Source organism: Haliotis asinina, chromosome 11 (genome assembly GCF_037392515.1).
Source record: "Haliotis asinina isolate JCU_RB_2024 chromosome 11, JCU_Hal_asi_v2, whole genome shotgun sequence".
NCBI classification, from domain to species: domain Eukaryota; kingdom Metazoa; phylum Mollusca; class Gastropoda; order Lepetellida; family Haliotidae; genus Haliotis; species Haliotis asinina.
Window position 1 is genome coordinate 4651494 of NC_090290.1, and position 17204 is coordinate 4668697.

General features: G+C 41.2%; 1 protein-coding gene across 1 annotated transcript; it reads left to right on the forward strand.

Annotated features, from left to right (window-relative positions):
* The first annotated feature begins 89 nt into the window (after positions 1-89).
* On the forward strand, positions 90-16300 carry LOC137256301 (uncharacterized). Its single transcript, XM_067794049.1, has 6 exons — positions 90-302; positions 5739-5940; positions 6217-6244; positions 6589-6789; positions 8882-9000; positions 16072-16300. The coding sequence occupies exons 2-6, from the start codon at positions 5752-5754 to the stop codon at positions 16189-16191; spliced, it is 657 nt and encodes a 218-aa protein (XP_067650150.1). The 5' UTR covers positions 90-302; positions 5739-5751; the 3' UTR covers positions 16192-16300.
* Positions 16301-17204: the final 904 nt, after the last annotated feature.

The following is a 17204-nucleotide window of genomic DNA, read 5'->3' on the forward strand; positions in this document are numbered from 1 at the left end:
TATGTAACTGTCTTGATTTCCTGCTCAAGAAACCAGCACTAGACACAGTTACCGTCACGAGAACGCCCCAGAAACCAGCACTAGACTCAGTTGCCGTCACGAGAACGCCCCAGGAACCAGCACAAAACACCATGTTACCTAGTATGGTGATCTCATACATAACGATTCTGAAGATAGTCACAGTGTGTATTATTATGTGTAGTGATGGATATCTTGTCATTTGCATACCAGCTACGTGTATATAAGCCTGTGACTTTCTGACGTTATGTGTTCCTGCTGATTTCATTACGACAGACGTAAAGGTAAGTAAATAACTTCTGTCAGTTCTGTTACTACATCATCACGGTAGTGGACGCCAGACAGTGTGTGTGTGTGTGTGTGTGTGTGTGTGTGTGTGTGTGTGTGTGTGTGTGTGTGTGTGTGTGTGTGTGTGTGTGTGTGTGTGTGTGTGTGTGTGTGTGTGTGTGTGTGTGTGTGTTGGAACTCGAGAGTAGTGTGACGAACACCCAGTTTGGCCACCAGTCTATCGCTGCACCTGACTGAAAATGTATTTTCAAAAGTTACTGTGGATACTCATCAAAAATGTAGGGGAACCTTTTAGTTTGCATAGGAAGCTCTAAGAAACTTTTCAAAGGAAAACGTCTTATAAACGCACAACCATTTTCCTTCACCACCACCCCTGGGACTAAACATAATGCATGGGGAGCCCGTGCACAATACAGTAGGGTGTCACATGCATAGGGTGTCATTCTTGATTTTGATGTTTTTCAAGGTGACCGATAAATCACTGTAAACCATTAATTCTGACAACCATCTTTCATCACCTAATTGTTAGTCTTTGTTTCTAGCCGGTTTTGTACACGTCATACATAAATCATCTTTCAAAAGCGAATACAAACAACCATGATCACGAGGAAGTGCAAGTTGTGATGCCCTCTAAAATATTCACTGTCATATAAACATTGGCTGACACCGATATATGTCCCTCCCAAATCTTTCAATCGTAAAGTGAGTGAGTGAGTTGATATTTAACGTCACACCGGCAGTATTTCAGCCATATTGTCACGAGAACCGTTGATATTATACATAACAGTGAATGGTACAAACGTAAAGTGAAAATGGCGTTTAAAGAACATAGTATACCAATGCCTTATTGTTGTTCACATTAAGGAAAAGTCGCAAAGTCTACACGAAGATAGAAATGCGCATCCTGCATCTCTCCTGCATATGGAATCCGAGAAGGGACATTGTTGCGTTGACGCATTGTCGCCCTCTCAAAAACAAGCAAAATGAGGCAAAAATTAACCAAAGCGCGAGAATGCGACAACGCGCCATTTCGCCCATTTGTCGCATCGTCGCGATGTTGCGTGTGGCGGTTTGAAGAACACTTTCTCTGTTCCGTCAAAGTGCGACACGCGACATACCGACAATTTTCAACGTCACATATGTAGCGATGTCGCATTGTCGCCCTGTCTAAGATGTGTAAAGAAAAAAACCAAATCATTTACTAAAAAACGACACGCGACAATGCGACACATTGAAATGCCGCATTGTCGCGTTGTCGCACTTTTCGATTACCGGTGCGCATGCCTAGAGAGTCTTCTATGGTATTTTTGCTACTTCCAATGGTTTTTAAAATGAAGTAGTGCTCGAAATGGCAGTTGGGCTGCTTTTCTTGAACTTAATGCAAACCTTCATTTTTGGTTTGAAAATTATTTTATATATAAAATTAATGTATTTAGCCAATGAAGTGTGTGTTTAACAGCAAAACGAATTATTAGCGCAACTATTCATTGTAATTACGGTACACTATGCCCTTGTCATTCAAGGCGGGGCAATTTGCTGTGCAGAGATAGTCTCTTAGTCACACCAGATAACTATTATCATAAGTTCGAATCCCAGCACCAGACACATTAACCACTTTGGACATTTCGATGACAGGTTGTGTTGACAGGTTGTGAAAAACTAAAATATTGTTAAAATTCAAGCCACATCGGCAGAAACATCAGGTGATGTCCTCGAATGGGTCACTTTGTTCCATAATGTGGCTCCCGACAGTTTCATGGTACAGTCCTGTCCGACGCTGATGAATTTGTCTGAGATCTGCCTCTGTTCAGCCAGCAGTGGATGGATACCAGGTAGAGTGAGATATCACTTAACCACCCGACACCTCAAAGACAGTTTAGGTCGGCTTTGAACGTGATAATGGGAAACCGCCTTACAAATGGACTGTTATCATTGTGATATACTATCCCAAGAAATAAACGCATATACGAGAAATCTGTTGCGAAAAAATGTCAAACATGTATAACTCGTCCATAAACAGACTTTAGTGCATAGCGAAGACGTGAAGCGCGATGATGACGACGTAGCACGACCCTGACGTCGGGCTTTCTGGCTCTCAAACGAATTTCTTTTAACCTGTTCCGTACACTATGATCTGACATCCTCTAAAGCCCAAGTGCCCTGGCTGTTGTGCTCTCACCCGTGGGAGTACGATCACGCAACTGTAGCACCAGGATGTACCGATCTTGAGCTGCAGTGGTAACTCGAGGTCTGCCAGCACGGGGCCGGTGATTTCTTATAGCTGTTCGGCTGCAACGAGCTGCAAGTCATTATATCTTGCTCAGACTAACATTCAGACGCCTGGCCACAGAAGACTGGTAATCTCCTGCATGCACTCTTTCAATGACGATATTCCGTGTCGAGTCAAGACGTAGTGATTTGACTTTGAAAAGCCTTCAAAACGAATGCCAATTTCGGAAAGTAATCTTGATTTTTATTGCCAGTCAGTAAATTGTTACATATTTTGACGATTGTGTGAACAAGACAGGTAATTACTACAGTTGTAAAAATACAAATAGCCTATGCGTCTCTTTTGCAGGGATGGTTTATTAGAAACGATTAAATGGCTTGGTAGTGTTGCGTACCCTTGAAGTGCCAGAAAGCAACTCTCCCTCCCTCACCTCTTCCTACTCTGCAAAGTTCAACTCCATTCCACACCACACCTCTCCTCTCCCCTCGTCCCGCTTCTCTCCCCTAGCGCTCCGTTCTTCTCCTCTCCTCCCTAGCCCACTCCTCTCTATTTCGCTCCACTCCACTCCTCACTCCGCCGCCTCTCCACTCTCTCAAGATTTAGGAAGCTTCGCAAATTAGCAAGGTATTTCATTACAATAATGAGTTGGGATGTCTGTTTTTAGTTCTGTTGCAATCCTGTCTTATTAACCCTGCACATGAGACGATTCACAATATATCTCATACTTTCTGATATGGATACTATATCCAGCGATACTCATGTACTTGTATCGTTTCAAACATGCACCTACTCAATCATAATATTCTTCAGCAAAATGGACAGTCTGAGCACGTCATTCCATTAACCACGCACTCTTAACCCACACACTACACGGCAACATGGACGTTCATTTATCATAGTTCGATTCACGGGTATCTCAGCTCTTAAAATGCATATAAAAATAATCATATTTGTGATAGTTTTTGGATTCCGCCGTAACTAATAAAACGCGACACGTGACACGTGACACGCGACAATGCGACAACACGACATTTCATCAAAAGGTCGCGTTGTCGCATTGTCGCATTGTCGGATTGTCGTGCGTCGCGTTTTAGTTAATATCTTATAATACAGGGTGCAGTCAATATTTTAACAAAGCGCGACACGCGACAATGCGACGATGCGACATTTCATCAAACATTTTTTCGTAACAGCGGAATGTAAAAAAACAAACTATCACAAGCATGATTATTTTTCGATATTTTCAAAGAGTTCAGATACCCAGGGATCGAAATCAGAACAATAATAAATGAACGTACATCTATCCGTGAAGTCCAGAGTGGCTCAAAGTCGTTGCTTTATGGAATGGTAGTATTCAGGCTGCCCATTTTGCTGCAAATTATTATGATATAGCAACCGTTTGAAACGATGCAAGTACACGTGTATCGCTGGATATAGTATCCGTATGAGAAATGTATGAGGTATATTGTGAATCAGGCTATGTGCAGGATTAATAGAATAGGATTCACACAGAAATGAAAACGGGCATCACAATACATCACAATTACATTATACCTTGCTATTTACTAATAAACCTTGGGTGAGTGGAGTTGAGCGGCGGAAGAGTGAGAGGAGTGGAGCGGAATGGAGTGGAGTGAGGGAGGGAAAACTGGTTTCTGCCTCTACACGTGTAAGCAACTCTACCAAGTGATGGCATTGTTTCTAATATCCTACGGCTAACAGTCCATTTGTAAGGCGTTCATGTTTGAAATTTTTCGCAACAGATTTCTCGTCTATGCGTTTATTTCTTGGGATAGTATATCACAATGATAACAGTCCATTTGTAAGGCGGTTTCCCATTATCACGTTCAAAGCCGACCTAAACTGTCTTTGAGGTGCCGGATGGTTAAGTGATGTCTCATTCTACTGGGTATCCATCCACTGCTGGGCGAACAGAGGCAGATCTCAGACAAATTCATCAGCGTCGGACAGGACTGTACCATGAAACTGTCGGGAGCCACATTATGGAACATAGTGACCCATTCGAGGACACATGATGTTGATGAATTTTAACAATATTTTAGTTTTTCACGACCTGTGATCACAACCTGTCATCGAAATGTCCAAAGTGATTCATGTGTCTGGTGCTGGGATTCGAACTTATGGTTATAGTTGTCTGGTGTGACTAAGAGAATAACTCTGCACGTGAAATTGTCCCGCCTTGAATGACAAGGGCATAGTGTACCGTGATTACAATGAATAGTTGCGCTAATAATTCGTTTTGCTGCTAGAGCACACTTGAATGGCTAACTACATTTACAATATGTAAAACAAGCTCAAGAAAAGCAGCCCAGCTTCCATTTCGGGCACTACTTCATTTTAAAAAACATTGGAGGTAACGAAAGACCAGTGAAGTCTGAAATAGAGTTTAACATTTTCTGCGCATGCTTAGATTAATTGACTTTCTACACATGCGCACCGGTAACAGAAAAGGGCGACAGTGCTAAGTATATTTTGTCGCATTGTCGCGTGTCGCGTTTTCGTCAATTTGTTAAATGCAAATTATGGTCAATATTTTAATAAAGCGCGATGATGAAATGTCGCGTTGTCGCGTTGTCGCATGTCCCGTTTGAGTGAATTCTTACATATCTTAGATAGGGCGACAATGCGACAACGCGACATATTTTGACGTTGAAAATTGTCGCTATGTCGCATGTCGCACTTTAGAGGAACAGAGAAAATGTTATTCGAACCGCGACACGCAACATCGGGACAATGCATTGTCGCATTTTCGCGCTTTGCTTAATTCTTGCTTGTTTTTGAGAGGGCGACAACGCGACAATGTCCCTTCTCGGATTCCATACCTGCATTGTATTTGTATCGTTTGTTCCTAACACCTTAGCAAGTGTTGAGTACTCTAGATAACTATCAATAGACAGTACCCTACACTAGATTACCATCACAAGACAGTACCCTACACTAGATTACTATTACAAGACAGTACCCTACACTAGATTACTATTACTAGACAGCACAATACACTGGATTACTATTACTAGATAGACTAGCAGCGCTGCCATGGCATATCAATAGATGCTTCGGGAAATGATGGCTGTCTACACTGCATTTCTCGATCTGTCTGACAGTTTTCATCGAGTTCTCAATGTAATAAGTCACGTTTCAAGAGGCCTTGATTGATCACAGATTCCTTTTTGTGCTACAGATAACGACTTGCAATGATGCTTCTCTTTGTTTGCCTGTTGTACCTCCCACTGTCGGTACTGGGTGATGACAGAGACGCCCACTTGTATAGAGTGAACATCTATATGCCTCCCGAGAAGGGGAGGGACGAGACGGCTGAGATACGTCAAATCAAAGACACTGTGAACGATCTTACTGACATCAAGGTTCTGTTTTCATTTAAGGTCTGTATAATGCTTTGAAGCAAATATTGTGCTATAATATTACGCATCATGCTTATGATACATGGTTCTTCTGATAAATACCAAGGACGAGGCAATCCCTATCACTTCTGATTAGCCAGCCGTGTAAATGGTTGTGTATATTGAATCTAATCAGGCATACACTGGAATGTCTACCCTTACATAGAAAAGGAAAGGAAAACGATATTAATGTCAAGGAGATAAGCTAAGGGACCCACGAAATCATCATATTCATATTAATCGCTGTTTGTTTCACAGGAGCTCGGAAATCCAAGAATTCTTCTTGGTAAGTCCAATATTTGTCAATACTCTAAGGTAACTGTACATTTTATATGCAAGTGACAACACCATTCGTGTTTGGGTACTTGCCTGCACCTTGATTCTGATGATCACTTTGGGGGGCAGGGACACATGTATTTAAGACACCACGGGCCCACATGCTGAAAGTCATAGGAACAGAATGACATAATTTTCCAGTTTCTGTATTTTTAGGGGACTGTAACCGGTTTGTAGAATCTATCAATATGGCAGTGTAACAAAGTAGATGTTTTCACTAAGTAGGACAAGCGATGCTCAATAAAAGATGAAGAATGAAAGATTGTTGAATAATTCCAAATGCACACATTACAGTTCTCGACGTTGAGAAACCAGGAAGTTGGTCCCAGCTGACGGGTTTCTTATCAAGGAAGGGATACGAGTTCAGCGCAGTGTCCCTCTACCAATGCGGTGACTTCGCCAAGGGGCTCGGTGTCTCCATACCCGACGATATGTGGTCGTCATCATTTGAGGATGAGGATCTACTTATGGACAGGAAGACACTTCTTGTAGGAGGTAAATTGTACCTGAAGCCCAGAGTATCTTCCCCAAAGCATAAGAATGATATCACCTTTTTGTAAATTACACTGGTAAAAAGACAGGTATTAAGAATATCAAATATTATTACTCGCCCGTGGAAGATACTGCAGTCTAATATTTTACGGCAATATTACACTAGTGTAATACCACTTGACGTATGACGTCAAAATGGTTCAAAGTTGTGACGTCACAATGCTAATGTGGCTGTTGCAGTTTTAATACACCTTGCTTGAGTCGCCGAATTGCAGAGAGTCCTCAGACTGTAGGCAATTTCGTTTCTGTCAATTTATGTTAACGAGTAATAAACAGAATACTAAACGACCTTCCGTGAAATACCATATTCATTATGGCTCGTTTCATAATAATGGTATTACACGGAAGGTCGTTTAGTGTTCTCTATGTGTAATAAGCATCACCTCAACATCATGTAAATGACATGCTTTTTGTTGAAAGTATTGGAGAATATTATACGTTTAGTGTAGAATAACCGTGGGATTATACCATGGAACTAGTGAGTGAACAATGCATATGGGCGATTACATTCACCACATCCATCCTCGAATGTCTGCTACACAATGGGTGAATATTCCATGGAGTTATCACTGAAGACCAAGATTTAGACAAAGTGTTTGAGAGATATAAACATTTCAGAGTCAGTTTTCATTTAATCATTGCTTTCTTCAATAGATAAAATTTATTGAAAAGTCTTGACTAATGCCTCTTGTAAATCGATCAAAGTAATGTTCTTTAATTAGTGCCTGATATGGTGATCTTCCTTCAGTCGGTTGTGATATATAGCCCGTATTTTTTATTGTCTCGTCCAAAAAGTGATATTAGTTTTAACTTTCCACATTAGTTTTAATTGTAATTGTGATATTCTAGTTGTTTTACAGTCCTTTGACGACAGGTGTTTATGAAATACATATATTCGATTTCAGCATTAAATGTTCTTGTCACGCTATGGCTGAAATATTGCCGATGTGACGTATTAACTCGCTCACTCTTTAATTAGTGCTGCATTATTAGATTAGCAACCGAGACTGTTCGTGGCTGTGTCCTAATAGAGTTTAAAATATTGTTAAAACATTCTCTTTATGAGAGGGTATGTAAGTTCCAATATGTTCACAGTACATTTTGAGCTACCAATCTGTAATATACCGGCCAAAATAAGTAAGGGATATTGGTATTTTTTGATTGATGTGATATCAGTGTGTCAATGAATAAATAGATCATTATGTCATGTTATGTGTTAGCCTGTTCACTCACTCACTCACTCACTCAATGCTTTCCTCTTAATAAATGAATTATAAACTGAACACAGCAAAATGATTTGCCATATTACCATTTAAGCGATGACAACTAACCTGCATTTTGCACATCAAGCCCATATGTCACACAATCGCAGATTTCAGTCTCTCGTGGTTCCACTATTTACCTGTGTATCATCATTCACAGATCCTTTATCTGGGACATATATGTGTAATTTAGACAGCTCACTCACTCAGTTTAATAGACCAAACACATGCCGTGCGTCATGAAACAAATACAAAAATGTTAACAATCTGATAAGTATAAAGTTTCAGATAACGAGCAATATGGTGCGGTATGTATTCCTCCTTGAAATCGTGTAATGTTAGATGGGCTTTCAATGTGCATGACTGCATCATGGCTGGAGTTACAATTAATTGGATGACACGCTGAAATGCACTTGTAGCGATATCATTAGTATTGCCCTTTACCATTTTACAAACACGTGCTGAACATTTTGATAGGAGACTTCTACTTGTGCATCAAAACATGGAGCCGTTCATATGCACACAGCTATCTCTGCTTATATTTATACCGGCAAAGGGACAGTAATGATATGAGTGGTAACATAACAAATGCACTGTACTTATTATTTCAATTTTTTAAAGACACTGCACTTCTGTGACCACTGAAGCATATGCTGTATCTGTAGTATTGCCTGCAATTTGTTTTGTCAAAGCTTTCCCAGCTTACCAGTTTTTGAGCTATTGCAAACTGTAGTGGACGTGACAATAGCTTACATTATTCTTCCTTTTCTCAGATTTGTCAACTCTTGAGTACAATGAAATGCTGAAGTGGACGTTCGAGAAAGATGTAGCCCTTCGAAAATCAGGCCAGAAACAAACATGTTTCAAAACTCTCGCCGTATTTCCAGTTGAGGTGAGCAGTTTCATTGCAATACATCATAAAAGTTGGTTTGCCTTTGCATGTATTTGTGATGGGTGCCGTCGATAGGACAGAATATGCTTAATCACGACGAGCCTCATAGCAATTCATAAACTGATGTTTGTCAGACATTGTTCATAATTTAAGGATCATTCGTGAGATTTAACCCACACCATATTACACTGACCATCGGAACCTCATCTGATCCCAGTTTTGCAAAATTTCAGCGTTCCGATGAGTTCCAATCGAAATTCACCCAACACCCTTTTCTGGGTCCCCTTTTTTCGGTCCTATAGAGATCCAACTTTGATCGGATTAATCGGATGAAAGATGACCTGCAATGACTTTGGGATCCTGAGAAGATGCATAGAAGGCTACATCGCTATTGGGTTCGATCACGGCTGCAAGCTTATAGATGGAATGAATGAATAGCATTCTTCCATTTCTGAAGAGCGCCAGAATCGTTTGATGAACTACTCCAGAGTCACGCACCAAGAGTAACGAAGGGTGTTACCACCCAGCACAGTTCTCCAGCCTGGTCTCAAGTTGTCCTACACCACAGGGTACCTTGCAGGTCGATTTTGCCGTCTCTCCTCGAACATTTCTGTTCATTCTTGGATTCATCTCCAGGATCTTGTTGCTGTAGTGTCCGATGAAAATCTGCGGACTAAATGTCAGCTGATCCTCTATTTGTAGTCTGATGTTACTGCTTGCCGAACGATGGCAGTGGAGTTAATGAGGGGTTAACCTCGAGTGTCACAATGGACAGCAATCAGACAGTGTTAAATATAATGTTACCCCCTGATGAGAATCGAATTGGTGATGGGTGGCTATCAGGCGCGTCGAGCAGACAACAGATTGCAATAAGATGAGCGTCAGATGATGACTGTTAATCATCCAAACCTTATCAAACTGCCACCAGGCGTCCGATAGTCGCACCACACGAATCTGACACATGTCAGACTGACTTAAAATTTATCCGGCACTGACGTAATTTGCAGCCGGAAATAACGTCCGACAGCAAACTAATTAATATATATAAGTTCAGAGCTTAGTTCCCTTCACGTGGGTAAATGATTCCTCCCTGTATCAATGATACAAGGACTGGTCCAATGGAGATAACGTGTCAACATTTGTCAGATATTAACATCAGTGGACAAACAGGAGGACATCTCAGCAAATTTCAAAGATTATATGTGAAGGTGAGGGCAACCTGGAAGGTGATTTTCACTTAGAGGTAGACGGTGATGTTGAGCTTGTCAAGACGCCCAGTTGGTACGTTCCAGGAGCTATGAACGGAAAGCTGAAAGATGAGCTGGAACGACTCAACAAAAAGACATTATGACTCGGGTCACAGAAGCAATAGGATCAATCTCTGTGATGGTGGTGGTTGCCAAACCAAGTGGAAAAATATGAATGTGTATTGATCCAAAACCATTGAACAAAGCTTTGAAAAAGTGTCATTATCAAATACCTACTATTGATGGCATTCTGACAGAACTATCTAATGCTCGTTTCTTCACTTTGACTGATGCACAAAAAAAACAAAAAACATTTTGACATATGTCCCTGGGCAAGGAAAGCAGTCTACTGACAACCTTCAAGACTTCTTGGGGCAGATGTAGAACATTGACGAAGCCCTTAAAATATCACCCACGCCCAGGAATTTCAGAGAAGGATGGATGAAGCTCTGACGAATCTAGGTTGACTGAAAGCCATACATGATGATCTTATGATCAATGGTATTGGACAGACGGAGGAGGAGGCTGATCACGACCATGATAGAAAAATTACAGCTTTCTTGAACAGATGTCGGGAGAAGAAAATCAAGTTTAGCAAGTCCAAATTCAAGCTGGCGTTACCTGACGTTCAATAACTAGGAAGTTTTTAACAGGTTTTAACAGAGAATGGTCTCAAGATTGATCCATCCAAAGTGGAGGCAGCTGGCAAAAATGCCAGCCCCATCAAACAAACAGGAGTACAAAGTATTCTTGGAATGGTGAACAACCGTCCAAAATTTGCTATGCTCAGATCCAAAAGCAGCTGCTCGCTATTGTGTTCAGAGTTGAATGCTTTGAACTTTACACATACGGGAGGAAAGTACATGTCATCACTGACCACATACCATTAGAAGCAGTGGACAGGAGCTTACACAGTGCCGGGTGATGTTGATGAAACTTCAAAAGTTTGATGCCACAGACATTTACAAGGAAGGTACAGAGGTGTATGCAGCAGACACCCTCAGTCGTGCAAGCCGACCACAGACAGGATCCTCCAACGATGATACTGGCCATGTCGTCTCTATCAGATCCCCGACTGAAAAGACAATGAAGCCATTGACATGAAGCAGTATGTCTCAGTCTCGGACAAGTCATTTGAGAAACTTTCAGATGCTACCCGTGCTGACCATGGTATGAACAGACTGATCCAAAATGGATGGCATGAAACAAGAAATGGTCTTCCGAGGTGTGCCCAAGACTATTTCAATTTCAGAGATGAACTCGCAGTTCAAGATGGCATCATCTTCAAAGGTCAACGTGTTGTCACTGTACCAAGTATCCAACATTTGAATATCAAAAGGACGCATTCAAGTCACACTGAAGTTAACGGGTGCATTCACAAGACAGGAAAACTGGTCTACTGGCCATGCATGGTTAAGGATCTGACCGAATTCATCAGTATGTGTGAGATTTGCAAGACTGAGCAGCAACAGCAAGGTAGCAAACCACTCTCAGCACAGACAATGGAGAAGATGGCATGTGATCTCTTTTAATTTGATAGACGAGACTAACAATGTAACTATATGTCACACATGTAATTCCAGATGTTTTGTCATTGTTTTGTTTTTTTTAATATTTTGTATCACAGACAATGGCCCGCCATTCAGTTCTTATACTTGTTGCCACCTTTGCCCAGTAATACTTACTACATCATGATATGTCTTCACCAAGATGCCCACAATCAAATGGGAATGCAGTCAAGACAATGAAAAGGTTGATGAAGAAATCCAAATCCAAAACTCTGCTGAAATATGAAAACAGTGACACGTTGGTCGAAAACTGCAAACCAGGAAAAGAAAGCAATCTAAGTACTATTACCTCAAGTGGAAATACAGTTTAAGATTATTATGTTTTACAGATTCAGATCGATATGCAGCAGAGAGGGTTCGGGTGATCCTGGCACAGTCAGGCCGGTGAGGCTCATCATCAGCTCAGGGCCCTCGCCCCCTCTACACGCAGCCCAGACAGCGAATGGGACTTCTCCCAGGAAACACTGACTAGTCGAACCCACCAAGAACTTTTCGGAGAATATGGAGGCTCCCCAACACTGCAGCCTTCTGCATTACCCAGATTGTCAGAAGGGCTGTGCTCCCGGTGGAGAACCCGGGCACTCTCCTCATCTGCGCCAAGAGATCAGGAGGTACCAAACCAAGGGCACAGAGAACAATGGGGAGCCTGAAGACAGTGTACTTGGGATGTAAGCGAGACATTTCAAAGGCGAGGTCCGCATATTTATCATGCTTTTCCTGAATGTTGCCAATCACATTGCTGTCAAAAGGGACAGAAAATTCTATGATATAAATAATTTCATTGGCTTTATCAAAAAGGACAAGATCAGGTTTGTTGGCTGGAATTCGTCTCAGGCTGTATATTGGCCTATTCCAGAGAAGTTTGTAGCTGTCATTTTCCAGGACGCCCTGGACATGCTCAGACCTCGGAGTCAAAGCCACAGGCATGGCGGAGACGATAATAAAAGCAGCGAGCCATGCCATCATGTCTTTTAAGATATGCTGTTTGTGCCAAGGAAGGGCATCCACTAACAAGGTGTTGGACAGTTTCTGTAAATTGATTGCAAAGACGACATTTCATATTGATATTTTCTTTAAGAATAACATTCTGGCGATTGCGAGTGGGAAGTGACTGGTCCTGAGCACCAAAAAGGAAACCCTCAGTTTCACATTTAAGACCAGCCGACTTCATCCAGGCGAAGGAGTCGGTTGGATTGCTGTTCTGTTCCACACACTGCATATACACACGATGTAATGGCTTCTCAGACAGCTTCTCCACAAAGGACCGACTCTAGGCAGACTTGGTGAAAGACTTCACCTGGTTTACTCCCATCACTTTACCGTCCAGCAGTACATCGCCATCAACAAAATCAACTTCAAATTTCAAATTGTGTCCAACAACCTTGGCACGTTTAAAGTAGCTGTGGAATTCCTTGCTTTCATCATAAATCTTAACGTGCATCACCAGAGGATCATCTGACAAATAAATATGTGCAAAAGTACACAATAAAATTCTGTCATGAAGAGCTTCCACATTAATCAAACCCCGACCTCCTGAATTGATTGGCATATATAAACGATTAAGAGAGGAACGAGGGTGGTGTGCTCTGTTATCAGACATGATCCTTCTGGTCAGGCGGTCAAGACTCTGGGTGTCTTGTTTTGTCCAATCAACTACTCCAAAGGAATAGGAGAGGACTGGCACAGCAAAAGTATTGGTGGCTTTGACTTTGTTTCGAGCATTTAGCTCTGAACTCCAGATTTTCTTTAAACGAGATTTATACTCGGCCCGAAGTTTATCTTGAATCTGGGCATTCTGGAGCTTGTCTCGAACTTGCATTCCAAGATAGGTGTAGGCCTGATCTTCCACAAGATGTTCAATAACTCCTCCCCCTTGTAACTTGACCGATCCATCATTAGTTACCTTGCCACGTTTCAAATGAAGAGTATTACATTTGTCGAGTCCAAACGCCATGCCTATATCACTAGAGACTGACTCGACAAGGAGAACCTGTTCTTTCAAATTGGTCTCTCCCTTGGCAAGGAGCTCGATGTCATCCATGTAGAGGAGATGAGTAAGAGGTGTTGGGGATCTGTGCTGAGGAGGTCCGGGATGATAACCCTCCTCCCTATTGAGCAGAAAACTCAAAGGATTCAGAGACAGACAAAAAAGCAAAGGACTAAAGGAGTCCCCCTGGAAAATCCCCCTTCTAATTGGAATAGATTCCGACGTCTGCACCTGCCCTTGTGAGTACATCTCAAGTTGAGTCGACCAGCAACTCATTAAAGACTTGAGTAAATCAAGTAATCGCTCAGGGAGGTCAATACACTGAAGAGACTTCAGAATCCATTCGTGAGGGACAGAGTCGTATGCCTTTTTGTAGTCTATCCAGCACATGGAGAGGTTGCGGTGATAGGTTTTAGCCTCTTCCAAAATCATTTTCTGTACAAGAAGTTGATCCTTGCACCCCCAACATCCCTTTCCCGCCCCCTTCTGCTCCCTGTACATTATCTCATTGGAAGAGCAGTAAGATGACACGAGGTTTGTCAAACACCCTGTGAATAATTTATATTGGGTATTTAGACATGTGATAGGGCGGAAGTTTTTTGGATCCGTCACGTCTCCTTTTTTGGGAAGGAGTATTGTGCGACCTTTGCAGAACCACGGAGGAACACCACCTGTGTCCACAAGAGAATTGAAACAGTGAAGTAATGGTGTTTGGACACAAGGGAACAGTTTCCAGTACCGGTTTCGAATGCCATCAGGCCCTGGAGCTGTATTAGATTTGGACTTTTTAATGACAGTTTTCAGGCAATCTGGTGAGAGGTAACAGACAAACGACCTAGTTACTTTCTCATGCATTGCATGGTCATAATCACTTACCCATGGTGCTTCCAGGTTACAGTTGCCGGGTACAGACCACAACTGTTTCCAAAACCTTTCATTGGCATCCATGGGAGGCCGCTCATCATGCCCACCATCACCACTTGTTTTAAGTTGCCTATAGAATTGCTTTTCATTATTCCTAAACATTTTATTTTGCTTGATGAATTTGTTTCTCTTTTCCCATTTTTTTCTTTCTTTCTGTCCAAACTTTTATTTTTGCCTTAAGGGAATCGACAATTTGGAGAAGTACCTTTTCTTTTGTTGTCTTGTACTGTAATTTTAATTTTCTCCAAATTGCCTTTTGTCGTTTAGACATGGGATTCCCTAATGATCGTAATTTGAGGCACAGCTCTATCCAGGAAATATATTTTCTAGTTTCTGTTAATTTCACTTGAAACCGGTTTTTTCTTGGTTTGTCGTTCTTAGTAGTAGAAGATTTTTCTTTGGAAACTGTGTGAAGTTCCTCCAACGTTCGCGCGGCAGCATAGACGCAGGAATTTATTTCATGTAATGAACAGTCCACAGAAAGTTTTAGAGAGATAATTTCATTTAGTAAATCAATTTCTGTTTTGGGAAAAGACACGTTTAGTTGTTTAATTGGCCTCCGTTTCTCTAAAGGTAAATCACAAATTTCCCCATAAATAGAAGTAAACAAAATGTACACAGGATTTTCGGTAAGGTCTGCAACTGAAGATGAGGAAGAGTGAGGGTCCAAAATTTCGGGGCCAATTGGTTCTTTCTCGGAAGAGTTTCCACCTATTAGTTAGACTCTGACGTTATTCGGACGTGTCAGAACGTCACAAGCGTTGTATTAAAAGTAATATTAGTCTAACAGTTGGATCTGTCTATTAATTACTGAGATAAAAGTTTGTTGGACAGTCTTAAAGAGCCTTCGGTGTTAATATTTAAGAGGAGGGATGTACCATGTGAAATTTATTGCTCCAGTGTCAGTGATACCACGACTGTTTCAATAGAGATAACCCAGTGTTTTGTGGGGTGTTTTGCAACCGATGTTTAAAACGTAATATGTTATTAGTTTGACCATATAATCAGATATTGTTACTTCCTCGGGCAGACATGTAATCAACATTCAGTTGTAATACTTTTAACAAAGAACCTTAAGAGATAGTTCTGACAATTTCTTCCTGCTCAGTTTGGCCTTTGATGAATTTTCTGAGACAACAAAATGGAGCAGGCACGTAAAATATATCATATTTTATAGAGCAAAAGTGGAAAGACGATCTTTGAGTATTTGGTAAGTTGTGAGTTCGTATTGTGTCATCATTTTGTAAGTTACGCTTGGAGAGATGTGTCGGTATATATAGATGGTTGCTATTGTCAAATTTATGTTTTCCATGCATTAGTCACGAATACTTCTGCATATTTTCAGCTGATGTACTTCGGGCCAGTTAGCCAACATGTCATGGACGAAATGGAAGAATATTTACGTGGACCTAGGAGATTCCAGAATGAAGTAACGCGAATCCAAAACCTTGATCATTACACATAAGTGTGCCAAAATGAAGGCAAATGTACAATCAAACAAATCAAATGAATACTGTCTCTATTTGACAGCAACCAAATACATGTTCTTTCATTGAATAAATGCAGTCATTTTATTTGCCACTTGTTACGGTTAATTAATAAGAAATCCCCTTTGAACCAGCAAACCATAACAATGACAAGACTAACATATTCAACAATAACAATGGGCAAGTTACCATGAATTACAATACAGACTTCTACTACAATGAAATTGGGTAACAAGTCGAAAGTAATGTTTCACAGATATTAAATATCAAGTTTCCAGAATCTTGACACTTACAGTGAGATCAGATATACTAACTGAAGGTAGTTTACAAAGTCAATGGTGAAGCTCGAAGCGTCTGTCTTCTAGGTCAGATGATTTGACAGACAGACGATGTCGGCAGGCAGAAGCACAAAACTCCAATATAACTCCGTGTGATTTCAACACAACAACCAGCCTTATTGTATACTGACACAGTGTCGGGAACATTCGAGCAAATCGTGCCTCAATCGCCATTCAACTTTCAGGATAGCCGGAAGTCAACAAAATAAACAGCCAGTCAAGGAAGGCAACTCTGGAGCGCTATCTAAATAGGTGTGGCGTTAAAATGATATAATAATTGCCTGTCGTCTGAAGTTAAGGTCAGAACGTTTCAGACTTAGAAACATGGGATCTGTATGTAAGGTGATCGATGGGTGGCAGTTCAAAGCTCTCTTTTTTGACGGGCTTCCAAGGTCTCACACCCATATCGTCACTTCAATTGCTAATGAACTAATGAGAACCTGATGTACGTGTATCTTCGTGTAAATCTCATGGATTTCGCTCACACATACACAAGCATACCACCATGTCCAAAATGCAGAAACATTTTAGAGGTCGAGAAATGTTAAGTATGTGGAAACAGTGTTTATTGCAATAAAGTTGAAACATGTCCCACAGACATGCACTTGTTTGCTCCCTCAGTGGTAACACTGTGTCTGTAGGTGTTATTTTCC